Source organism: Erpetoichthys calabaricus, chromosome 12, assembly GCF_900747795.2.
Source record: "Erpetoichthys calabaricus chromosome 12, fErpCal1.3, whole genome shotgun sequence".
Taxonomy (NCBI): Eukaryota; Metazoa; Chordata; class Cladistia; order Polypteriformes; family Polypteridae; genus Erpetoichthys; species Erpetoichthys calabaricus.
The window spans coordinates 139,133,840-139,161,107 of NC_041405.2; the positions used below are offsets into that span (position 1 = coordinate 139,133,840).

The 27,268-nt window shown below is 38.1% G+C and overlaps 1 protein-coding gene across 3 annotated transcripts in view; it reads left to right on the forward strand.

Moving 5' to 3' along the window:
• The window catches only part of cpamd8 (C3 and PZP like alpha-2-macroglobulin domain containing 8), a 145,481-nt gene that overhangs the window by 34,134 nt on the left and 84,079 nt on the right, over positions 1-27,268 (forward strand). For all 3 annotated transcript variants that reach the window (XM_028816390.2, XM_051935236.1, XM_051935237.1), the window contains 7 exons: positions 5,886-6,075; positions 6,291-6,463; positions 7,911-8,060; positions 10,611-10,772; positions 11,977-12,119; positions 14,605-14,667; positions 26,929-27,160. In XM_028816390.2, the coding sequence (XP_028672223.2) occupies positions 5,886-6,075; positions 6,291-6,463; positions 7,911-8,060; positions 10,611-10,772; positions 11,977-12,119; positions 14,605-14,667; positions 26,929-27,160 (1,113 nt within the window). The remainder of the gene's footprint in view (positions 1-5,885; positions 6,076-6,290; positions 6,464-7,910; positions 8,061-10,610; positions 10,773-11,976; positions 12,120-14,604; positions 14,668-26,928; positions 27,161-27,268) is intronic.

Here is a 27,268-nt window from a genome sequence, read left to right on the forward strand (position 1 = left end):
CTGACAGCATAATACTATATATTCACTTTGTGGTGTAGCGGGTCCGCAGCTTCAACAAAAAAAAAAAGGGGCTACTTTCAAATACATAAAGCCGTGTCACTCTCCGTAAGGGGCGGCACGGTGGCGCAGTGGGTAGCACTGCTGCCTCGCAGTTGGGAGACCTGGGTTCGCTTCCCAGGTCCTCCCTGTGTGGAGTTTGCATGTTCTCCCCGTGTCTGCGTGGGTTTCCTCCGGGCGCTCCGGTTTCCTCCCACAGTCCAAAGACATGCAGGTTAGGTGGATTGGCGATTCTAAATTGGCCCTAGTGTGTGCTTGGTGTGTGGGTGTGTTTGTGTGTGTCCTGCGGTGGGTTGGCACCCTGCCCAGGATTGGTTCCCTGCCTTGTGCCCTGTGTTGGCTGGGATTGGCTCCGGCGGACCCCTGTGACCCTGTGTTCGGATTCAGCGGGTTGGAAAATGGATGGATGGATGGACTCTCCGTAAGCGCAACTGCACAACCGCAGGGAGTTAATGAGGTAGTGGCTTCATTGGCTTCCTGAGGCGTGTGATTAAGGCCCACGGAGACAGGAGTGTATATATACCGGTCAGCACAAAAAAGAACGGGGAATCAAAGAAAAGGAGAAAAGTAAAGAGTCTGTAGGGGACTGGCATCGTCACACACTTGCCCTCCAAATAGCACAGCTGATAGAAAATAACATTAGAACAAGGCAGCTTGTGCCCGTACAAGAAGTCTCACTTTACCATGACTGTCTGTGTCTGTGCAGGTTTAGTTAAAACCTGCTTGTTCTTCACTCAGTGAAGTGATGGTTAAGCTTCAGCAGGAGTTGGCTCTCAAGGTTCTTGCAGTGAAGCTGTAACTTAATCAGTGAACAGGAGCCCCGCATGACTAAAGGTCTCTAACAGGCTGCAGACGCTGGAAGTTTGTGTGTGGTCATGTGACTGCATGGCTACGTCTGATTGGTGAAACGGAGTCGTGTGATTATTGTTGCTACATCTGATTGGTGAAACAGTCATGCAGTAGATCCACTGGCGGCTTCCTTCTGGCAAAAATATAGCGTATCTAATGTGTAAATGGAAAATAACGAGTCGAGTGTTGCCCAGTGTAGTGGAGTAAGAATAGCATTTCTTCTTCACAAATGTACTCAAGTAAAAGTAAAAAGTATGGTGCAGTAAAACTACTCTTAGAAGTACAATTTTTTTAAAAAGTTACTCAAGTAAATGTAACAGAGTAAATGTAACTCGTTACTACCCACCTCTGGTCTTCAGACTGTAGAAGGAAACCCAGGCAGACACGGAGAGAACATACAAACATGTAGGGAGGACCTGGGATGTTAACCCTGGTCACCTTACTGCGAGGCAGCAGTGCTACCACTGTGCCACCATGGTGCCCTCTGCTGTCTAGTTTATTATCTAATTTATTATTTAAAAAATCTATAAAATAATTGCTACTAACGTTTTGTAAAATTGTGGTGGCTAGTTTGCATATATAATTTGTCAAATGTGCTGCTGTTCTAAATAAAAGCTGAGGGTTGCTAATACTAATAATGATTGTGTTTAAGCAAAACATGAGCTTTAAGGATAACTTCATCTGCATATAGGAAGTTGTATATTATTTAAGGAAATTAAACTCAAACTCAACAAAATAAATCCCTTTTTCAGCCTGACTTCTCATTCAGTATGACTATTACTAAAACATCAATAGTATTATTCAAACATAATTTTAATCAGTTATTGTATATTTTAAGTATTCAGACAACACTACAAACAACCCAGCCCTTCTGTAACAGTTAATACAAGCCTTTACAGTTCAATATTATTCCCCACATACCAAATTCCTCAAAGTGAAAAAATATAAAATGAAAATACAGACAATAAAATGTATGTAAGTATAAATAAAAGAAAATCTACAGTTCATCTGCCATAGTATATATAGCCCAGATTTGTTAGTCTCAACACTTTGACTGCACTGTTAATCTAATAACGATGAAGATGTAGTTGAGAAGACGTATCTATCTATCTAGAAGGGAGAGCTGAGCCATTAATTAGCAGGAGCTCTGATCCTTTTTCCTTTTTTCCAATCTGTTTACATATTGTCTGAATATCAATGTAAATGGGTTTTAAGATCTGCCCTTCTCAAAGGAAAGCCATGATGGCAGGGGTTCACATCTCCCAGTAGAGTACCAAAAAAGTGCTGAAATAAAGGAAAAAATCCTTTATTCTTTGTTGACTCTTGTAATGATGGCATTATCATATTACTTGTATGTAACAGGCTTATAACATACAGTATTTCAAGAATAATTCCCATCCATGACACATGCTTTTTATAGCATACTCACTAAATCTCCCTTGAGAAACAATCTGTTGGTGTCATCTAGTACAGGGGTTCCCAAACTTTTCAGCTCACGACCCCCAAAATAACCGTGCCAGTGACTTGTGACCCCCACTATCCTCAGAAGTGGTTAAAATATACAAATGTTGCGCGCAACGGTGCACATGCACCAATAGGCCTATCCAAACATGAGAATGACAACACGAAAGAACACAATGGTCTAACAACCATATAATTTTTTTAATAGTAATTTACTCATTTGTTTAATTTCAACAAAATATCTTATCCAAACAAGAGCATGACAACAAAAAAGAACATAACGCTCTAACAACCATATAACTTTTTTCATCCAGCTCAGAAAACATATCAATCCTTCCTATTTCAACTCGCTCAGTCCAGCGCTCAAGTTTTCTCTTGAATGCGTGGATTTTATCATTTAGCGAAATTATGTGTGTGTTCTCACCTTGAAATGACATATTAAGTCCATTCAGTTTTTCAAATATGCAAGCCAAATATGCTAGCCTTGTTAACCAGTCAGGATCAGTGAGGTGATCAGCGAGCTGGGACCCATGCTCCATCAGAAATAAGCGCACTTCGTCCCGCAGCTCAAACAGGCGGCAGAGCACATTCCCTCGCGAAAGCCACCTGACTTCTGTATGGAAAAGCAAGCACTCATGCTCCGATCACAGTTCGTTACAGAGAGTGGCAAACAGTCTGATATTGAGTGGATGCGCTTTTATATTGTTGACCATTTTTATCGAAGTCTCAAGAACACGTTTAAGTTCTGGGTCAAGTGTTTTGCTCGCAAGAGCTTCTCTGTGTATAATACAATGCATGAATTTTACGTGAGGCGCCACTTGTAAGACTCTTGCTTTAAGACCTTCCTTTTTCCCCAGCATCGCTCCAGCACCGTCTGTACACACACCGACACACTCGCTCCAAGACAGTCTGATGGCTTTTTAATTTGCATGTTTTTTTTAAATGTAACTATTAACTACTAGTTTTTATCTTTTGTTAGTTATGGATAAAATGTTATTTCTAAAAAATTAAATTAATTAATTTCTAAAAAGTTTTTAAAAAGTATTTGATTTCTTGGAAATCATCTCGCGACCCCCCCCCCCCCCCCCCCCCCCCAATGTCTCACGACCCCCCAGAGGGTCGCGACCCCCACTTTGGGAACCACTGATCTAGTAGAACCATTAACAATCTAATGATGTGCCTAGTTTAATTCTTCCACTTTAAAGGTAGTTCTCTGTTCAAAGAGATTCGCAATGAGTACCAACGCTATGAGCTTCAAGTACTGCCCTATTCTTGGACACGATGACATAAACACAGACTACCCAAAACCATCTACCAGTCTGCTGAGCTACAAGAAACATTTTAGGCCGAGGGGTTTACTACTGTTGACTGTGTTACTAGTGTTCAATGGGCACCAGCAGAAAGTAATTCTGCTGAAAACAATCTGAGAGTCATCTTGTTTGAGACAAAAACCCTTAAAAAAACAAGCACTGTAGTATTCATGTAGAAGGAAAAAGTACACCATTTTCTGAGCTAAAGGATTTTTCTTCTACCACAGAGGCTTCTGTTCTTATGTAAGAACCATGCTTGAATCAGGTCTGCATTGAACCCTGTTCCCATTTTGTGCAATTTATCTAAGTTTAAGATTTTAAATGAATAAATACAACAATAGTTTTTGTGGGAAATTTACGGTCAAATTCCAGTGAGAACAGAGTCTAAATTAGGAGATCTCTGTAGTTCATTAAAATTAGCTTATTATCCACCTACACAGATAAATAGTTTCCGTCCAATGTAATTCACAACACAAATGAAGCACAGACGTTTTTGCCAGAAGGGAGATGGTTGGGGGACTCGAGCAATTCTGAACACATTCTTTAATTTCAACATGTAAACCTGGTCAGCATATATGTGCGTCTTGAGTATGTACATATGGTGAAGGAGGTTGTGGAGGAAGTGCTTTGAGGTCTGGACACAAAAGGTGGACTTTATATGGGATTATTTAATAGCTGGGTATTTCATTTCAGTTACTCTCTGCTATGATTGGGATAGGAGAAAGGCATATGAGAGGAACACTTAAAACTGCAAAATAATCCACTTTAATCCTGAAAACAATACTTACTTTACAGTATAAGACATTTCAGGCAACTGGGCAGTTGTAAAGCATACATAATACAGTGTGATCCTCATGAGGTAAATGACATGCAAAACATCCCACTTGCAATAAGAAAATCGGAAAAACATTTGATGAAAAAGGTCCGTTAGTATAATGTATTTCATTGTTACCTCATATTCCCTTAATGCCTTAAGAAGTGATGTGAAAGTTCCAAGGTGCCCTTTCAACTAAACAGGTTGAACAGATTTAGAGTTCTCTCTGGATGTGTTTATTTGTATGAAAATTCCTCTTAAGTAGATTCCAGCTGTGCTTACTATTTACTGAAGAACTTATTTTTGGGAAGTAGCTGGCATCGGCTTTGTTTATTTGTTTCATGATTTTAAAGACTTTTTCAACACACCTTTTATCAAATAAATGAAAATCAAATTTGCAATCGCTGAAGCTTGTTTATGGAAAATACTGTCACACATTCAGTTTAGCAATGGATCCAGGCAGGAGTCATTTTTATGTGCATAGCCCTTGGATGATTTACAATAAGCAATAGCTGTAGCCAGCATTAAACTTATGGAGTCAACATCACCTCAGACTCTTCCTTCATACCATGCCAATCAAGCTAAAACAACTACCAGCTGACAGAAGGGTGCTAGGTGGTGAAGATACAGCAGAGTGGATTAGGACTAGGGTGGGCCTGTCATTTGTCAGAAGGTTACAGTAAACAACCCTGACAATTGAAGACCATCTGAAGGTGCAAGTGTGGATATACTGTATTACGGCTGCTGAAGAGTATAGGCCCTGTCAGTGCACAGGATGCCCCATAGGAGAATTCTCCAGTAACAACCCAGTGACACACAACTATTGGAATACAATGAGAATGCCCACATGCATGTCTATGGATACTACTGCATAAGGCAGTGGGTATAGCCAACTAGTGGTTTGCAGTATATCCTGGTGATGGCATATTTAGTTTGAAATGACTGAAATGTCTGCTGTTTGGCATTTCTAATGTTCACATTTGTGCCTTCTCACAACTTAAAAACATTCCTTTCACAGCTAACACCAATACAAAATGCTTAACAAAATAAATAAAACTAGAGCAGGGAGCCACACAACTCAGTACAAATTATTTAAATCACCTAAGTATCTATGTTTTCTCCAAACTCCCCCAGACAGGCATCACATCTAATTTGTAATTCTGCTTTGTACAAATTGGTGGCAGGAAAAATATAAAGATTCACAGACATGGAAACCACACACTGGTGCCATATTGGGATCTGGCAGAGGAAGTTTGTGTCCTTACCACTGTTCTGTATGACTTGCCCTTAGTATTAGCTGTCATGGTGATTCTATATTGTGAAGAGCTGTTTTGCTGTCCCTGCTTCTCTCTATAGTAACAGGGAGTTATCTGACATGTTCTGGTTTTGCTCAGGTGGGAATGGAGGCGCAGATTGCTCTTAAATCAACATGCTCCTGTGATTTCACACTGCACTATGAGTTGGCATCCCATGGCAACATTGTGCAGTCTGGCTATCAAGCAGCCAATGTTACCCTGCAGAGGAGCAGGAGGGCTACTGTGACTTTTGACAAGAATGTTCATGCCACATCTCCTACTGGGTCAAGTAAGTAGAATGTATTTTTTTTGTTGCAAGCCAGCATGATAAGGGAAGAAAAGTCCATTTAAGTGTGGTATAATTTTTATAACAAGGCAAATTTAAATGGATGTTTTTGAGTTTCAGTAACTATATAAACTGATTAAAAACAAGTCAGCATTGTAGGAGGTAGATAAGTAAATATTTTCTGTTTGTGTAAAAGTTTACTTTATTCCTGTGACCAGACGTGACCCAACAACCATCGACAGAACCAGACAGCTGCATGACTACCCTGCACTTCCCTGTGACACATAACATGGTTCCACTTAGCCGACTCCTGGTGTACTATGTTCGAGAAAGTGGTGAAGGTGTTACGGACAGCATTCAGATCCATGTCAAGCCAGCATTTGAGCACCAGGTGACTTTTACTAAGGGAGTGCGAGTGTTGGGTCACAACTTACTATTGGGGAGGAGCAGCACAAGAGCAAAATGCAGGTCATGGGCCATCTCTGAACAAGATATTAAATCCACTTTATTGGGAGGCAGTGACAGAAGGCCCTTTACAAGCACAGTATATGAACAACATAAGCAGAATTACTTCTTTTATTTTTCTTGTTGTTTTTCAATTTATGGGAAGACAACAGAATCACCGAACTGAATATTTATAGAAATTAACCTCTTTTTTATTCCTAACTGGAGTAATCCCTAACTAGCCCTGGATATTATGTGGCACAGCTAGCTGTCCTACACATAAATCTCCCTCACTTCACTCAGGTTCCAACTTTGTGATTTAAATCTCATTGGTATGGAATTCTCTAGATCCTGTCCCAGGTCATAGGATGTTCTTAAAGTTCCAGAGGCCACTGCACTATATTACACTCTAGAGATCTTTAAGTACATTGTACTCCTGTGTTCTGCTTACTGCACGATCTTTTTGATATCCACCTCTATACTACTGTGAGCAGAGTTCTTCCTGCCTCTGTGTAAGTCGTTTTATATACAGAGGGAGCACTGCTCCGTAGCTTTTCACCAGTTCTTTTGCAGTGTACTAGGGAATCACTTGGTTCTTTGGTCTGTAATACATAAGGTCATTAATAAACCATAGTATCAATATGTGTTTATTATCACCAGTTTAACTGTCATTTCCTAGGTTCTAGGTGCCTGTTACCCTCATTTTTTTCCTCCACTTTTAATGGTCCTTGCCATTCTTTGGAATGAGACTCAAATAATGTAACCGCACCTATATACCTTCTTTGGCCTCCCTAGTAGCCTCAACCCCTAAACTTACATTTTGGTCCACCTCTTCACCCAGTCAACAACTGCCTTTCATTCCATATGCCTAAACAGCCTTAGTCTGATTTTTCTCAGCATAAAAACTATCACCTCCACAACAAGTTATCCCTTAATTTGGCATTCTTCTATCTATTTCTCTGTATCTCTCCACACATCCATCTGAACATTTTCACTTGTTCTTTACATCTTCACTTCATGTTCTGCTATTAGCACTGCACCCTATTAGCTGTTCATTTATCAACACAAGCATCTGGAGATGATCTCATGTACAACCACACTTAGCACAAGTCTCCTCTAAGATTCTTCCTTACATTGGACCTAAAATTTCTTCTCTGTTCCAGACCTCTTGTGGGGTTGTCCTATGAAAGAAAGCAAGCAGCTAAAAGTAACTGTCCACTGTCCCAGTGATGCATATGACCTTCAAATATGATCTAAACATAAGATTTAAGAATAATCTTTATAGTGCAGCTAGTTATGTTAACACACTTTTCTTAATTGTGAATCACAGGCTGGCATGAAGTCACTTAGATTCATAATAGCACTAGTCACCTAGTAATGTCTTATGTCTGTAGGTTTCACTCAGTCTATCCTCCAATGAATCAATGCCTGGCGATGTGGTGGACATCATTCTCAGAGGGGAGAAGAGCTCTTGTGTATGTGTGGCATCAATTGACAAAAGTCTGTATCTGCTGAAACCTGGTTTCCAGATTACCACTGAAAAGGTGAGCAACTGGTTCTGTCTGCCCACTACTCATTTTAACAATGACTAGAGATACTTCAAGGTTGTATAGTAAAGCACAGCTTTTTCAACTGAAAATGTTTGCGCTATTTCTATCATTTTACTTGTGTTGCAATTCTAGAATGTAGCTGAGGAACTCACTATCCAAGTGATCTCAATAGTGAGTTCTCCAAAAAGTCTGGTTTGTGTTTAAAGAACTTGACTTGGCTAATTTTCTAAATAAGAAAGGTGGAAATACTGTTGTAACAGTCTTTGGGATATTTTTTATACTACATGGTTGTCCTTGAGCAAACATTGTAATATGAAGTCATATAACAACAGTCTTTACTTAAAGATATAGTTTTAAGTTCAAGAGTTAATCAAAATAGTCAATGATAAGCAACTTAAAATAGTCAATTGTTTCTGATTTACTTTGAAAAGATATCCGTATTTACATTTTATAGTGATAAAAATATAATTGTGCCCAGAAGAAAAGGTCTTACTGAAGAAAAACTGACATAGAAGATCATTATTGCCACACAAGAAAATGATTAGATTTGCAATTCTGTTATGCTTAAGTCTGCCACCAGCGAGGCACATGTGGATCACTACATAAAAGGTGATAATGGGAGAGAGTCTGATTACAGATACTTTAGGATTTTACTTAAATTGGATTTTAATTGTGAATGCTACAGAACACCAAGAGTGACTCATGGGATACATGCTGCAACAAGTTGTACAAACAACTGTGCGAGCTGGTCAGGGTCTGAATCATTCATCTTTATAAGACCAAGTGGTCAGACTGATCTGTCTCAGCACACAGGAGGTGTACCAATGTGACACTGCTATTTCACAAGTGCTGACAGTTGTAGGAAAGCTCCCACATCCATCAAGAAGGATGTAGGAGTCCTTAGAGAGCAATACTATGGGAAAACTAAAAAAATCAAGAAGCAAGATATTGCAGAACCTACATTAGTTAATGTTTTCAACAAAGATGCATTGCTAGGTTGCATTTCAGACCAAGGACAAACTCAAGACTTGTGCAATCTAAACAACATTTTTAAATGTCATAATGCTAAAGCAGCTTATGTCATGACCATCTCCGACAATAGACAGACTCCTGTGCTAGCTGTAATTAACAGTCAGGCAATTGAATTAAATGTTAAGGAGATCTTGTAACCCTAGTACAGCCATTTGTGTCAGTCATGGATGGTGCCATGTTTCAATAAGTTTTGTCTCTACTCAGTTGCTGTGTCTCAGGATTGCCAACATGACAACAGAAAGGACAGAGAGATTCTACATTGTTACAGTGGCTATGGTCTATGGTCAGATAAACTGGGAGGATGGAAAGGCAAATATTTCAGCTAGCTGGATGCTAGAGAGAATAAACTAGGGTTTCCAGGACCTGTAAATCTCTGAGCAGTCCCTAGGTGTTCTATTCTACAATATATATAAGTGCTAAAAATTATTCATTATTACTATGATGCACTGTTCTAGAAGATTTGATGCAGCAGGCCTCATCAGTAGTTGGAGCATCCATATCCCTCCCAAAATTAAAAACAGCTACAGAGACAGACACTCCAAAATATAAGAAGGGACAAAACTGTTCAGAGCCTTATGTACAGTTAGGAGTATTTTAAAATCAGTTCTAAAGGACATAGGCAACCAGTGTAATGATACTAAGACCAGTGAAATGTGCTTAGATCTTTTAGGTTGAGATTCTTGATGCTGCATTCTAGCTGCAGCAAATTTATGCTTGTCCATCTTAAGTACTGTAGTTCTATTAGGAGTACATTACACTTATCTAAGTTGTTATAAAGCTAAAGCATGTATTGATTTCTCAGCATCTTCAGATGTTATAAGAGGTCTAACTCTTAAAGTGTTTCTTAAATGAAAGAATGGATTCTTAAGTGATGGTTGTTATGTGATTAGAAGTTTACATCTAAGTCCATAATAATAACATAATAAAACTGTGGCCACATTACTCCAGAATTTTAGTCTTCTGCCTGGAGATTATTGTGGTTTACAAATTATGTCCATGTCTGCATCGAGTGCTGCAGGATAATCTGGTTTCCTGTAACATCCCAAAAACTGTGTTGTAAAAAGATTATGTTAAAAAGCAGGTCTTTCAATTAGTATAATATATTGTCCAGGTGGGGACAATGTGAGTGAGTGTGGACTGCTTCCTGCCTAGGTATAGTACCTGATTCTACAAGAACGAACTCTGGATCTCCAGGATCACTAATGTTTTAAATCAACTTTACTACTGATGTCATATTTTTTTATATCTTGGGCTGAAGTTGGTGATGTTACTCAGAAATAGCCAGTGATAGAAACTGCAATAGCATTATGTACTGTTCACTCCACCTGCTTAGCCACTAGGCTAGAATGCTTACAATTTATATATGGCTATAGTTATAATTATGAGTGAAAATATACATGAGCTTGTCAAAACTAAACATGGTAAATTTTCTATGATTGGATGCATTGGGACTGCCAATTCAATTTGCAATCTAGAACACTTGTCACTCTTCTTATTTTTCTCTGGAAATAGATCTTCCAAGAGTTAGCAGACTTTGATGTATCAGATGTCTTTGGAGCTCCCAAGGAAGATGGCCATTTCTGGTGGCCTGGCCTAACATCTCGAAGACGTCGACGCTCCTCTGTTTTCCCATGGCATTGGGACATTACAAAAGATGCACACTTTGCTTTTACTGTGAGTATGTACCAGATAACATTTATTGTAGTTTACTTATTAATTATTTAAAAGTACTCAATGGACTACGTTGGTACAGAGCAGGCCTATTAAACTAATTTATGTGAATAATCTTTTCTGCAAGTAATCTGTATGATGAAAGACAGCATACTGAGTTGTAGACCACCGATTTATATTTGCAAGTTTTATAGCAGACATTTATTTGTTCTCATATATATTATGTTTTAGGTGATTATTACTATGCATAGATGAATCCTTAGCTTGCTGTTTTCAAATACAATGCCAAAAGCCATTCAGTTTTCCATAATGTAGCATTTGATCTGTTTATTAAACAGCAGGTAGTGCTTGAGTTTAGATCCTGGGCTCTAGTACTGCCTGTGTGGAATTTACACATTCTCTTCATGTCTATATGGTTTTCCTACCAACCACTGGAGACATGCATGTTAATTATTATAAATTGGTCTGGTGTGAAGGACTTCAACGGACTTGCACCCCTTCTAGGGCTAGTTACCACCTTCTGCCTAATGTAGCCATATTTGCCCCAGCCAGTTAAGACCCTGAACTGAATAAGCATGTTAGAAACTGAAGAGATGGACGATGTTTTTAATGTAGCTTCATCAGAGGCAGCCCTCATAAAACACAACCTCCAAAATCATATTATCAATTCCATTTTTTATAATTGTTCACACTTTAAATTTGTAATGTCAGTTAAATAAAAAGTAGTTTGAATAAGATGCATTTTTAATCAGTTGGCCAATGTTTAATTAAAATTTTTTATTAACATGAACGAGTGAAAAGAAACTTTTTCTATAAAATATACAGAATAAAATACACAAAACTGTTTTTAGGCAGACAGTGTGGCATACCATTTAAGGAAATCATAAAGTTACAGGTCATATCCTTGTCTTCAAGTCACTTCACTAACCAGTAATCCAGCTATCAATAGAACTGTACTGGTAAAACGCTTTTGTGTAGTATTCACTGTAGAAAGTTGTTATATAGGGCTATTTCCAATGTATCTCTAAATATCCAAGTTTGAGCAAAATCCAATACATTCTGAAATGTTAAAGTTCTCGCTATTAGTGTATCATGTCCATCTCACAGTGATTATACATTTTCTCAGTGTGGTTGCTAGGTATAGCATTGAATTTGCATAGAATAACAGGGAAGCTTTTGGAGTTTAACTCTTCTGTCCATCTGCTAGGAAACAGGCCTGCTAGTCATGACGGATGTGGTCAGCTTGAACCATCGTCAAAATGGAGGGATGTACACCGATGAAGCTGTGCCTGCCTTCCAGCCCCATACTGGCACAATGGTTACAGCCATGCACCCTCGAAGCACTGCAAGGTTTTTTGTTTCCTTCTTTTAACTGATATATCAAATTTACTTTTGGATTTTTATGTTTACTTGAGAGTTAACTACCTAACACTTTAGCATTCATTGTAAAAGGTCGGTAATAAAAAAATCAGTTCTCCACACCTAAAGAGAGCTATTCTCCCACAGGTAAAAAAATGAATACAAAATTACTTCAAAATAAAATGTGTGGTTTTGTTACCTGAGCGATAAACTACCATGCGTCAAAGCCAAAAATTAGTTTAAAAAGTGCAGTTTAATAAATGCTAAGAAAAAAGTATGTAACCAGAAAATCAATACTAAGGCATGTGCAAGATGTTTTCAAAATGTATCTGGAAGCTTGGACAGGGACATGGATGTGGTACAGGCTTTGCACTAACGATGTCATGAGGCTCAACTTCCAGGGCCATGCCGCATTCATCCAGTCACTGCACCATAACAATGCCTACTCAAAATGGTGGTGCTTATTGAAAACAAGATGGAGTCAAGTTAAAATAAAAAAAATATATATATATATACAGTGCATCCGGAAAGTATTCAAGCGCATCACTTTTTCCACATTTTCTTATGCTACAGCCTTATTCCAAAATGAATTAAATTCATTTTTTTCCTCAGAATTCTACACACAACCCTCCATAATGACAATGTGAAAAAAGTTTACTTGAGGTTTTTGCAGATTTATTAAAAATAAAAAAATTGAGAAAGCACATGTACATAAGTATTCACAGCCTTTGCCATGAAGCTCAAAATTGAGCTCAGGTGCATCCTGTTTCCCTTGATCATCCATGAGATGTTTCTGCAGCTTCATTGGAGTCCACCTGTGGTAAATTTAATTGATTGGACATGATTTGGAAAGGCACACACCTGTCTATATAAGGTCCCACAGTTGACAGTTCATGTCAGAGCACAAACCAAGCATGAAGTCAAAGGAATTGTCCGTAGACCTCCGAGACAGGATTGTCTCGAGGCACAAATCTGGGGAAGGTTACAGAAAAATTTCTGCTGCTTTGAAGGTCCCAATGAGCACAGTGGCCTCCATCATCCATAAGTGGAAGAAGTTCGAAACCACCAGGACTCTTCCTAGAGCTGGCCGGCCATCTAAACTGAGCGATCGGGGGAGAAGGGCCTTAGTCAGGGAGGTGACCGAGAACCCGATGGTCATTCTGTCAGAGCTCCAGAGGTCCTCTGTGGAGAGAGGAGAATCTTCCAGAAGGACAACCATCTCTGCAGCAATCCACCAATCAGGCCTGTCTGGTAGAGTGGCCAGACGGAAGCCACTCCTTAGTAAAAGGCACATGGTAGCCCGCCTGGAGTTTGCCAAAGGCACCTGAAGGACTCTCAGGCCATGAGAAAGAATCATGAGAAAGATTGAACTCTTTGGTGTGAATGCCAGGCGTCACGTTTGGAGGAAACCAGGCACCACTCATCACCAGGCCAATACCATCCCTACAGTGAAGCATTGGTGGTGGCAGCATCATGCTGTGGGGTTGTTTTTCAGCGGCAGGGACTGGGAGACTAGTTAGGATAAAGGGAAAGATGACTGCAGCAATTTACAGAGACATCCTGGATGAAAACCTGCTCCAGAGCGCTCTTGACCTCAGACTGGGGCGACGGTTCATCTTTCAGCAGGACAATGACCCTAAGCACACAGCCAAGATATCAAAGGAGTGGCTTCAGGACAACTCTGTGAATGTTCTTGAGTGGCCCAGCCAAAGCCCAGACTTTAATCCGATTGAACATCTCTGGAGAGATCTTAAAATGGCTGTGCACCGACGCTTCCCATCCAACCTGATGGAGCTTGAGAGGTGCTGCAAAGAGGAATGGGCGAAACTGGCCAAGGATAGGTGTGCCAAGCTTGTGGCATCATATTCAACAAGACTTGAGGCTGTAATTACTGCGAAAGGTGCATCTACAAAGTATTGAGCAAAGACTGTGAATACTTATGTACATGTGATTTCTCAGTTTTTTTATTTTTAATAAATTTGCAAAAACCTCAAGTGAACTTTTTTCACATTGTCATTATGAGGTGTTGTGTGTAGAATTCTGAGGAAAAAAATGAATTTAATCCATTTTGGAATAAGGCTGTAACATAACAAAATGTGGAAAAAGTGACGCGCTGTGAATACTTTCCGGATGCACTGTATAAGAAAAATTTACAAAGCCCAGAAAAAAATGCTGAAATATCAACTATCATAAAGAGGATAGAGGACAGTGTATTTGACAAGGCAGTGGTTAGATGTGTACAGCCAGACATTTGTCTTTCAATAGTTTCCACTTAAAGGAACACTAAAAGTGGGGAGCTGCTGATTACTGTGACGTCAACCCACTTGTCTTTAGGTATTTGGCCAGCTGCAGTCTAGCAATTATATTGGGAATGTTCATAAGCCTTATTTATTATTTATTTGAGGTGGTAGTGATATACTGTATGTGAAACAGAATGGAATTACAGAGTTTTTCCTCTTCTTTTTTTGACTTGCAGGGCAGATAAAAGGAAGAGAACGTTCTTTCCAGAGACATGGATATGGCAATGTCTCAATATCAGGTATATTTCTGTTGTCTTCATTATATTACCGGTATATTGAAAGAGTATATTATGGTCCTAATACTGCACATCTCTACCATTTGTCATTGCCCTTCTTTTAACAGTTTGGAATGATTTGCAAAGTTTTTTTCATGATGTGTACACATCAGCAAGTATACACTAATAGGAATAGGCTGTAAAGATCAAAATGAACACATACATGACATGGAATAGTGCTTAGGTCGAATTGAGACCCAAGAACATTTTACCATTAGAAATGTTTTAACAAGAACAGGTCATTCAGCCCAACAAAGCTTGCCAATCCTATCCACCAAATCCTCCAAAATAACATCAAGTCAAGTTTTGAAAATCTCTAAGGTCCTACTGTCCCCCCCACACTACTTGGTAATGTATTCCTCTTTGTGAAGAAAAACTTCCAACATGTATGCAATATTTACACTTAAAACGTTTCCATCTATGTCCCCACATTCTTGTTGAAGAACACCTTTGAATATAACAGCCTGGATCCTTTTCATAATTTAGGAAACCACAATCATGTCACCTCTTAATCTCCATTTGATGAAACAGAAAATATTCAAGTCCTTCAATATTTCCTTATAACTCATACTTGGCAGTAATGAAATCAGCCTAGTCTCTCTTCTCTTGAGTTTTTCCAGAGCTGCTATGTCTTTTTTGTAATAGGAAGACAAAAACTGCACACAGTATTCCAGGTGATATTTCACGAGTGTTTTATCTTCTTGGTGGCTTCTGTAGACAATGACAATGTGCAATTTAAAACATCTAAATAAATAACCTTACAAGATACATATGTAGAAGTTTTTTCATTTTGTCCTTTGCTGCTTAAAAGCCTAATCTACACACATTTTCAATCTAATTAATCACTTTTCTTCAGATAACAGCTACGGTATTGACTTAAGTATATCATGCAGTTAAGCACATCCTGTACTATAACAGTGCTGATTGTGCATAAAAGCTGAACCATGATTTTATTTGTGTTTTTTAATATTTAATTGTTTGTTTAATTGTTAGTGCTATTGTTATGTTGTCTTGCATAGCAGTTTAAACCATATGTATTGGGTTTTCCAAGAAGATTTTTGGTAGTGGTCATTGGACGTTGTTTTGGTTACATAATCAAAAAACTAGTTCAATAAACTACCTGAAATAATTTAATATGCAAAGTCAAGAGATTATTAAAACTGCTTTGTATTTGAAATTAATTACTGCATCACTTATGCTTTATACTGTATAACAATATTACTATGCTTGAAAGAAATGCAATAAATTGCGCTTAACATGCTGTTATTTTCACTTTAAAATTTTAATTGCACAAATAATCGCAATAAAATTTTTTAATCAAACAGCAGCCCTACAAAATACTAACTACTGGCAGGTCCCCCTGTCCTATTTTAACACATTGCAGTAAAACAACATTCACTGATTACGTCTTAAAACTCCTGCCCTTAGACTAAGTTATTTGTAAGGTTAGCCCAGTATTTGGGTAATTGATGACTATAATATTCCCCTCTAAAGCTGTCTTTTTAATACTATTACAAAAATTCACATTGAAACTATTGTCTGCATTTGGGGTTCTCCAAAAGTTAGACCTCTATCCCTAATGCTTTCTAGCCAAATCCAGATTTCTTTACAAATTTGTGGTTTACCCAGTTAAAGAAAACATGCATTTACTGTAAATCTATTTTACATAAAAGGCAACCTCTTCCTTCCTTTTCTATTTCACCTGTTTACAAATGTGTAACCATCTATGTTATATACATCACCATCTCTGTTATTTAGCCAGGTTTCTGTTATTGCTAGGATATCATAATTATGCTCAGCAAATATACAACTCCAATTCATGTCTTTTATCTTTGATACTCTTAGCATAATGAAAGCAAATACAGTAATCCCTCCTCCATCGCGGGGGTTGCGTTCCAGAGCCACCCGTGAAATAAGAAAATCCGCGAAGTAGAAACCATATGTTTATATGGTTATTTTTATATTGTCACGCTTGGGTCACAGATTTGTGCAGAAACACAGGAGGTTGTAGAGAGACAGGAACGTTATTCAAACACTGCAAACAAACATTTGTCTCTTTTTCAAAAGTTTAAACTGTGCTCCATGACAAGACAGAGATGACAGTTCTGTCTCACAATTAAAAGAATGCAAACATATCTTCCTCTTCAAAGGAGAGTGCGTCAGCAGCAGAGACTGTCATAAAGACAGAGAAAGCAAACAAATCAATAGGACTGTTTGGATTTTAAGTATGCGAAGCACCGCCAGTACAAAGCTGTTGAAGGCGGCAGCTCACACCCCCTCTGTCAGGAGCAGAGAGAGAGAGAGAGAGAGAGAGAGAGAGAGCAAAAATCAATACGTGCCCTTTGAGCTTTTAAGTATGCGAAGCACTTTGCAGCATGTCGCTTCACTAAGCAGCTGCACAGAAGGTAGCAACGTGAAGATAATCTTTCAGCATTTTTAGACGAGCGTCCGTATCGTCTAGGTGTGCGAACAGCCCCCCTGCTCACACCCCCTACGTCAGGATCAGAGAAAGCGCAAGAGAGAGAAAGAGAGCCATCTGCCAATAGCGTCCCTTGTATGAAATCAACTGGGCAAACTAACTGAGGAAGCATGTACCAGAAATTAAAAGACCCACTGTCCTCAGAAATCCGCGAACCACCAAAAAATCTGCGATATATACTTAAATATGCTTACATATAAAATCCGCGATAAAGTGAAGCCGCGAAAGGCAAAGCGCGATACAGCGAGGGATCACTGTATTAATGTATTATTTATCTTATTTTGGCTCTTTAACTTTGGGCTAGAAATTTCTAAGTTATCTTGTCTATTTGTTTTTCCAGTAATGGGCAGCCATTCATGTGAAGTCCTAAACTCCCTGCCTCCCCATTCACTTGTTTAAAAAATGAACTGACCTCCTCATTCTTCCAATAGATTGGTGCCACTCCAGTTCAAATTCTACCCATCATTCTACCCACTTCAAATGATATGGGCCACAAAGGACTGTAAGCCATTTTGGTAACAAATTTGGTTTCCTTTAAGTTAGAGGGCATTTATGAGAGATCCCTACTTGCCAGGGAGAGCACAACTCTCCCAGGAAGATGGGGAAAAGTTGTCTTAGCTGCGTAGTCCTTAATTATAAGGAATCAGGGATGAAGAAATACATGGATACCAGCCTAGCCAGTTTTGTATTAAATCTATTAATAAATATATGCACATTTAGATTATGGAGTATTTTTTTTACTATCATAGTAATTCAACAGAGGCCAAAAGTATACAATTATACAAATTAATAATTATTAAAATTAGCAAATGTAAAACAAACACAAGTAAGATGCCATCTTCCTCCAAATGAGAAGGTTCTGCCATTGTGATGGTAGGTCCTAATGGTTGCTGTAATGCTACCAAATACCCCAGGTTGTTACATCAACAATGAAATCAAATTTATCAAATTATCAATTTATGTCAGCAATACAGGACTCAATTGGAAGGAAAACACGAAAAAATTATATCTGTTCAGGACATACGTTGTAGAGAATGAACATGTATGTCAAAACTAAAATAACTCCAGCTTTTAATGTGAGATGTAATCTTCAGCAGTTTACCTCTAAGGTCTTTAGTAAACCTGGGTATGTTATTTCCTTTTTCTGTATCTGTTTTTAAATACTGAGCCTCCACATTTTTGTTTTCATATTTTTTGGATTCTACAGGTTGTAATATTTTCTTCTGGTGGTTCTTGAATTATATACTAAGTGATGGAAGACTTTTTCTAGCTGGGAGTTTCAGTAAACCAATGCTTTTAATGCTCCTGTGTGAATTATTTTGGCAGCGGTGATTCTTGCTACATTTAAGCATCTAGGCAAAGGAAAGTGATTTGTGACCACTGGGGCCTATTAGGATTGTCAGTATTAATCTTGGGAAACACAGGAGCAGAGGGCTGAGCAGATGTTCTTCAAAAAAGGATGGCCGAGAAATACAGGCAGTAGTCCTCTTACTCCATTTTGCTTCTGAACTGAGTACATGCTGCCTGTGAGTAATTCTCAGCACCAGCTGCGAATTGTGATTGAAGTGGAGATATGGAAATTATTAGGTCTTGTGTGTTTTTAGTGTACCTTAATCATGACTAAATTAAAAGTGGTGTGTTACACTGAAAGTGTCACTGCATAGTTGAAAGATTTTGGGGAGCTATAATCAATAATGGAAAGCTACTCCAATAAGATGAGAACAAAGGAATTCTTAAAGTCCCTAAACATAACTGAAGTCTTTTTGTTACAGAATACTGATTAGTGTAACATGATGTTAAACTCAATTTCTTTTACATTATATATTTATTGATAGTGTGAAGTGTTTTTTAAAATCTGTGCAGCAACCCAAACTGAGTCTTGGAAATGCTTGTGATGGATTGTCACACTATTATGTAATAAAATTAGCTCCAAGTTTGAATACTGTAGCAACTGATCTGTCAATTTGTCACATTGTTTATTAGTGTAGTGTGCAATCTGAAATGTAACCTATGAACAATGCCATTGATGCATCAGAGGGAGCTTTCATTGCTATGGAATGAAAATATAATACATATTTCCTACAACTGTACTGTCTCCTCACCACCTGTGAAACAATCAAAGAAAGGGGAAGAGAGACGGGTCTGGTACAGACAAGTTTGTGAAGTGAAAGGATAGCAGCACTAGATTGAAATGTTGAAATAAAAATGATTTTGTAATGATTTTTGAGGTGTTGTTGTAGGGGGTGTGAATAGCGTGAGGACATATATAATGCAGTGTTACTGTATATGCATAATGCAATTTCAGTGGCTATGGACAAGTGGTCAGTGCCTCATTATGTGCTTGCTATTTTAACATACATTAAATCTAAATCTGTAATAGAAGTGCAAGGATTTTTGTATTAAGTTTAATGTGTCTTGGCAAGGAAGAATCGATTCTTGTCTCACTATTTTAAAGTGGATCAGTAAGTTTCAGTCTACTGCTAGTGTGAAGGACATGTTTGTTAGACCATGGAGAACTGTAGCTGTATCAAAAAGGGTCAGATAGACTTAAACAAAATACTGCATCATGTGTTCCTAGTAGGACCATTGCATGACAGTGAGACATTTAATTCAGGGAAGAATTATTTGCATAATAAACAGTTTCTTCGGCTTTGGGAGGGTTCTTCATATGTGGACAAAACAGAACTCTTTAATGTATAGCTTGATACTGACAGATCAAAAAAATGTGAACTTAGAGTGTTATTGTAAAATCAGGAAACTACTGGAATTTTAAAATTCTGCTATCATCTGTTCTCGTCTGTTTATGGAACATGTTACATATCTAAACAAAGGTTCTTTTTGGAACTTACACTTGGGTGGTTCTTCTAGAAACCAAAAATGGTTCCCTAAAGCATTCTTCTGAAGAATCACTTTGGCACCTTTACATTTAAGTATCCCTGTGCTGCACCCATTATGAGAAAGAATGTATTTCTCTCAGTTTTAGTAAAGCTCACACTAAGCATTACACTGGCAGTGATACACCTCAGAAATCCATTATGGATATACTGTACATAGCACAACCAAAAATAGTTACACTCAGAAAGAATGGGTTCGTTATCATGAAAAAGCGTGTGTGAGAACATTATGGCCATTTAATAAAAATTATTAAGTTTATACGTCCATTGTGTAAACATGTACCACATGAGGGTTGTCGGTTGAGCTCTGTATGAAATGGAAACTATCAGGCAGGATAGGATTGTGTTGACAATGGTATGCTAGTGCTGCTTCTACTACAGTACATTAAAAATTACATGATAACAAGTTTGTCAGTTGTATGAGCTGCTAATGTTCATGATTTTGGGTGAACAACCTGACACAACACTGCACATACTGGCTGTAAAAAAAATGAGGTGGTATCTTGCTAGTGGAAATAATTGTAGGAATGCTGTCAGGACCATTAGCAAGGGTAAGATACATTCCAAGGAAGAGTATCATGAGAGGACTGACAGACTGCATGGCAGACTGTCACAATACCTGTATTACCACTTTGAATTGACACAGGCAGAGAAAGTGAATTAGTTATGGTTACAGAGAGAGTTGTTCAGAAATTTATAGCAGCAGCAGCATTATAGGTGTCCAAAGTCCAAAGCTTTCACTACTGGATCACATAAAAGATCTGCACATGGAAACAACTGGCAACAGTTCAAAGCTGACAGCATCATAGAAAAGTATGCCATTCAAGCTGGCAGTTACACTCTGGGGCACTATTGACTACAGTCACCTCTTCTGCTTTTTAAGATTGGTCTTACTACATGACAAAGTGGTAATCAGATGGTAGGCCATTCTGGTGTCCTTTTCCAACAGGGCAGTGCCTGACCTCACATGTGTATGCAGTGATCTCCTGGGATAGTCTGTATGATATTGCTACCATCATTACCAATAGCACAAATGTGCAACACTCTGGGATGACAACCACAGTCTGTTTCAATTTTTGTGGGGACTGGTTTTTCTCTGAAGGGACGGCTGCACAATGAGCAATTTGATGTGCTCCAAAACATAGTTTGGCACTTGTTTAAAATCATGTTACAGCATTTAACTGTTTGTAATGATACCATAGGGTGACATGTCTGATACTAACAATCCTTTGCTTAGTCCTTTTCTTGAACAGTTAACTGGTCCTAGTTTTTATTGTAATTTCTTTTTAACGTGTCACTTCTATATGCTGCTTTTCATGCAAATCAAAACACTTGCTTTGGGTGTAATCTTTTTTTTTTAATAATCATCCCTCTATCCACATTCAATTTGACATTAGTGATTAAATTTTTAATTGTTTTATGGTCTACTATCTTCTGTGATAGGATAACATTTGAAGCAATCAAACAGTACATCCTCATAACATGACTTGTCATGGTTGCATAACTGAGTAGACATATACTGTAATTAGGGAGAATGCTGTAAAGAGCAATCAAAAAATTTCATTGATTAGAGGCTGAGCTTGTATGAATGTTTTAATAAAAAGATTTGTTGTGCAGCTGGGGTGTCTCTGAATTAACAGATCTTTGAAACTCTTCCAAACTCACAAAATGAATTCCTTTACAAAAATAATGTTGTGGAAACAACAAAGAGATATTTAAAGTAAAACACTGTCCTTCAACAGGGCATTGAGTGCAGATTCTTATTTCCTTCGTTAATTTTCTGATCCTCTTTTTTCCACTATAGAGTGTGGAGGAACAGAGCACACAATATACTAGGACTGCGACCAACCACGCTGAGCACATTTAAGCATCTCACCCGCACTCACTTAAACATTTCCAATTCTAATTGACCGATCTACTTGAGCTACAGGTCTGTGAAGGGTTAATCACTGCATCACATTGCTGTCCTACCAAACTATTTTTTAGTTGTCTACAGCCAGACCTTTTAATAAAGAACACCACAGCAGAATGATTTTTATAATTACTAATGTTTTTAATCATAATTTAGGTCTAAACATGCAGTCTTGCGATTCTAACAAATTCGTATAAATCTTGCTGTACTGCCTGCCACGTCTTTAGAGATGTATATGAAAAATATGATAATTCATACCACACTATTTATAATTAAAAAAATTAAAGATCAGTTTGCAAGTAATTTGTGAACATGAGCTCCTTTGGATTGCTGAATGTTGAAAGTGGCCCTTGAATGTGATGCAATTAGATATAAAGTGCAGTGTACACTATAGTGAAAGTTAGTCTTAAACATTATGATTAGTGCATCCAAAGTAAATAGTTTTAAAGCAAGACTAACTGTCAGAGTGAGCAGCAGGAAACAAACTACCTTGTGAAGGGATTTCCTCAGAGAAATTTTCTGTAAGGCAGTAAGTAAAATTAAACTTTTTGTCCACCAGGATTTTCAGGCTCAGAACTAGGTTTACCCAAAATGGTATAATTAATTTCCACCACACTGGAGTATTATGACTGATCCATATGTATGTATCTTCTTTACTTAATTGATTTTTACTTTTATACTTTGTGTTTCATATTAAAATTGGGTTAGAAAAATTCCTACCTAGGTATTAGGGTCTAGAAGGGGCTTGTTGCCAGGAGTGTCCATTGTTGTGGTTTGGTGCTTCCTCACTAAACAGTTTTAATACAAGGCCAAAAAACATCTAATGGTTACAATGATTGCATCGCTTGGCCAGAAGCCCAGAGGAGTAAGTGTTCTCATGTGTGAATATAAAAACATTATTACTGCTTATAAACTGAAATCCCAGTGGAATTGAGTAGAGAGGGGGAATCAGCTGCAGCAAATTGTCTAGTTAAGCAGGTTTGAATCATGGCCAGGTCGTGGGATGGCAGTGAGGCAGGGGAATGAATATATATATATGTGTGTATATATATATATATATATATATATATATATATATATATATATATATATATATATATATATATATATAGATATATATATATAGATATATATATATATACACACACACACAGTATATATAAGCATATAAACGTGGGAATGTACTGGGATTTGACTAGTTTTGGTTTCATATGCATTTGCACCATGTTTTTTTTTTCAGATCAGAATCAGAATCACTTTATTGCTAGCATGTAAAACATACAAGAATTGACTTTGGTTAGGTGCAAAACATGGGACACAAGACATTCCCAATTCAAGACAATATAATTTCAACACACCAGTAACCTGACACTGTGCAAACCACTATACAAATACAACAATTTCTTGAACAAAACATTTGCAAACTTCAATAGTTAGCTCAAATAAATAGACAACTATACACAATAATTCAGATTATCAAATAGTACAAGATGAGCAAGTATGAATTATTTGCGAATAGAGAAACAGCATGGTTCCAGTTATATGTTGCAAAAACAGAAAGGAATAACCTTACGTAAGTTTATTTAGGATCTGAATAATTTGAGGAAAGAAGCTGTGGAGATGGTGTGTAGTTTGGTTCACGATAGACCTGTACCTTCTTTGTGATGGCAGTTTAATGAACTGATGGCTGCTGTGGTAGGTGGAGTCAGCTGCAATCTTTCCTGCTGTCTTTTTCACTCTGGTGATGAACAGAATTTTTAATGTCGGGAGACAACAGCCAGTGATTTTCTTAGCTGAATAAATCACCCTCTGCAACTGAGTCTTAGAAAGTGAAGAAGTAGAAAGAAGGATGTCACAGTAGTCTCAATGATGGCTGAGTAAAAATTTAACAATACATGCCTTGATATGCCAAGCTTCTTAAGCTGTTGCAAAGAACAACAATCTCTGCCTGGCTTTCTTGAGGATGGAGATGATGTGCATGACCCATTTAATGTATTAGTGAAAATAGTCCCCAGGAAATGAAACAACTGAACCACAGACACACTATGGCCATTATTTTGCAAATGTGGATAGTTAATGACTTGTTGGTAAAAAAATCAGTCCTCATTTCTACTGTCTGAATAGCATTGAGCTCCAAGTTGTTACAAGAACACCATTCTACAAAATGGCCCACCTCTGGTTGATAGGAAGACATGTCATTATTGGAAATGAGACCTATTACAGTAGTGTCATCTGCGAACTTTAAGATTTTTACAGATTTATCTATGGATCTGCAGTCATTTGTATAAAGTGAAAACAAGAGGGGTGAAAGAACACAGCCTTGGGGGAAGCCTATGCTAATTGACATTGGACCCGATTATATAAGGGCCCAGTCTCACATACTGCTTCGTGCCTGTCAAGAAACTCATAATCTATTGGCAGACTCCATAGGGTACATCTGAGTAGATTAGTGTACTCTGAAGCAACTCCGGAACAATGGTATTGAAGGCTGAGCAGAAATCTACAAACAAGACCCTCACATAGGTGTTAGGCAAGTCCAGATGCTGAAGAGTGTAGTGGAGGCATAAATTAACTGGATCCTCCACTGAACAAATTGCCCTATATGTGAACTGAAGTGGATCAAGAAGAGGGTCAGTGATGGACTTTAGTTAGGAAAGCATGTTCAATTACTTTCATAACCACCATGGTCAAAGCATCTGGCCTGTAGTTACTAAGTTCAGAGATTTAATCTTTTTTGGGAAATGGAATAATAGTGGCTACCTTTACCCAGCTGTAGGGAGGTGTTGAATATGTCAGTGAATACAGGTGCTAACTGGTCTGCACAATGTCTAAGAGCACCAAGTGAGACTCCATCAGGGCCAGCTGCTTTCCCAATATTCTGTTTCCTAAAAGGTTTTTGTACCTCCTCTTGCTACACAGAAAGTATAAGGTGGAGCAGAGAAGAATGACTGGAAAAGGGGGGAAGGGAAGATGAAGAAGGCGAAACAGACTTCAATGAAGGGGGGATAATGACACTGAAATGGTTGTGAGATGGAGACTGTTGATATAGAAGTTAGCAGGTACATTGTTTCATAGAGGAGCTGTTCTTTTTTCCTGCTCACCATTTGCTGGAGTCTCAAGTGTAACTCTCGTATACAGTATATGAGTCACGAGAGAACAACTTCAGTAAAGATTTACTTTATGAAAATTTTAAGAATTATAGAGATAGTGAGAGTCTATTAATGTAGTCATGAACTTTAAAGCTGGCTATGTAGACTGCTGTGACAAATACTTACAAACACTATTAGTGACCTGTGCTGAGAAAATACAACTACCAGAGGATGATGCTAATCTGACCTCGTACTCAAATAAATGGACACTGTTTTGTTTCTAGAAGGTTTTAAGTAGTTCAGTTCACACTTCTAGGCCATATAGATTTGGTGTAAAGGACTGAAGTCTATGGCTTTTAAAGTATGAAGACATACAGTATATAAGCACGGCAGGAAATAACACATTCCTCTTGCCTGGATGGAATTTCACATGTATTGTAGCTATGAGGATGACATGGTGGTAGAGTTCTTAATTCTGCTGACACCTCACTGCTCTAAGAACTTTTGTTTAGTTACTAGCCTGTCATTGTCTATGTGGATTTCCCCAGGTATTGCATTTTCTGTCCCACTGAAACGGGCAAGCATGTTAGATCAGTTGACCTGGTATGAATAAGGGTGCTAATCAAGGCTGACTCTTGCATGTCTAGGACATGGCACTCAGGGACCCTAACATTTAGAAAATGTGTGGATGGAAAATGCTAGCTCTCAGCCTATATGGATCTATGTAGAAACTTTTGTATTTTACATAAAATTACTTCAATGGAAATTGGAACAATATCTTGTGAATATCAGAAACAGAATGGCTAAGCAATTGAGAAAGTTTCACAAACTTTCACTCATGATTAGCTTGCAAGTATTAACCTATGTATTTTATGCTGCATATTCCAATGGAATTTACATGGATTGTAGCCTATTAATTAATTAGAACCTCACTTTACTTGTTTGGAATGGAGACTGGCACTGCTAGATTCTTAAACCAGGCAGTCTGTAATATATTAATTTGCACATCCTTGTGTGTTTAGTGGGTTTCCCCAAGTACTCCACCTCCCTACCAAGTCCCCATTACATGCATGTATGATTAATGGATAATTCTAAATTAGCATGGTATGACTGAGCATGCCCCTCAGTGGACTAGCCTTTCAAGAAGTGTTTGTTCTTCCCCTTTGTTCTTCATGCTTCATAAAAGGTAAAATTAGGTCTAGAAAACTGATGAGAGTGTGCAAAATGGTGGAGTAGTTACAATTATTACCTCATATCTCATGACAAATTGGTGGAGTCATTTGCCTGGTCACTGTCCGTAAGGGGTTTACACATTCTCCCCATCTTCTTCTGGGTCTTCTCTGTAAACTGTTATTTTCCTTTCATATTTCAAAGACAGGTTAGTAGACAAATCTAAGGAGATTTGTTCAAAAATGTGACCTGATATGTCACTCATCTCTTGCTCAAAGTTGTTTGTCTTGTATCCAGTGCTGCCAGTATAGGTTTCAACTCCCCATGACCCTGCACTCGAAGAAGCATAAATATGTGGATGGATCAGTCTGTGCAAGTAAAACAAATGGCAATAATATTACTGAATTATGCTTGCTTGGTTAGCTTGCATCAAGTATTAACCTAATTTTTTACATTAGCTTTTCCCAAGGAAGGGCAGGGTTGGTAAACTGAGAGTTGTTTTGTGGTCTCTCAGCACTGATAACCTTGTTCATTTACTACTTGCAGTGCCTTTTGTGTGGATAATGCACATTGTCCTTTGTTTAAGTGAGTTTCCATTGTGGGTTCTGTTTTGCTATGCAGTACAAAAACATGTAGTTAAGTGTTATACGGCATCACTCACCCCACACCTTATTTTTATAGTGAAGCATCTGGAGAAGAAAAGCTGCAATTACAGGTTCCAGACTCCATCACAACTTGGGTTACAGAAGCAATTGGTCTTTCAGAGGGGAAAGGGCTTGGTATTGCAAAGCAGACTGAGCTGAGGACCTTCAAGGAGTTCTTTGTTGAATTCACCTTGCCATATGGTATGGTTCGTGGAGAGCAGACCAAAATCCCCCTCACAGTCTATAATTACCTCCCAGTTTGTGCAGAGGTAAGACATCAGTATGGTTATCAGGTTTAATTTGCAAAATCAAATGCTTATGGCCATCTTTTTCTTCAAGTTATGTATGAGAAATTGTAGATGAAAGAGGAGATCAGT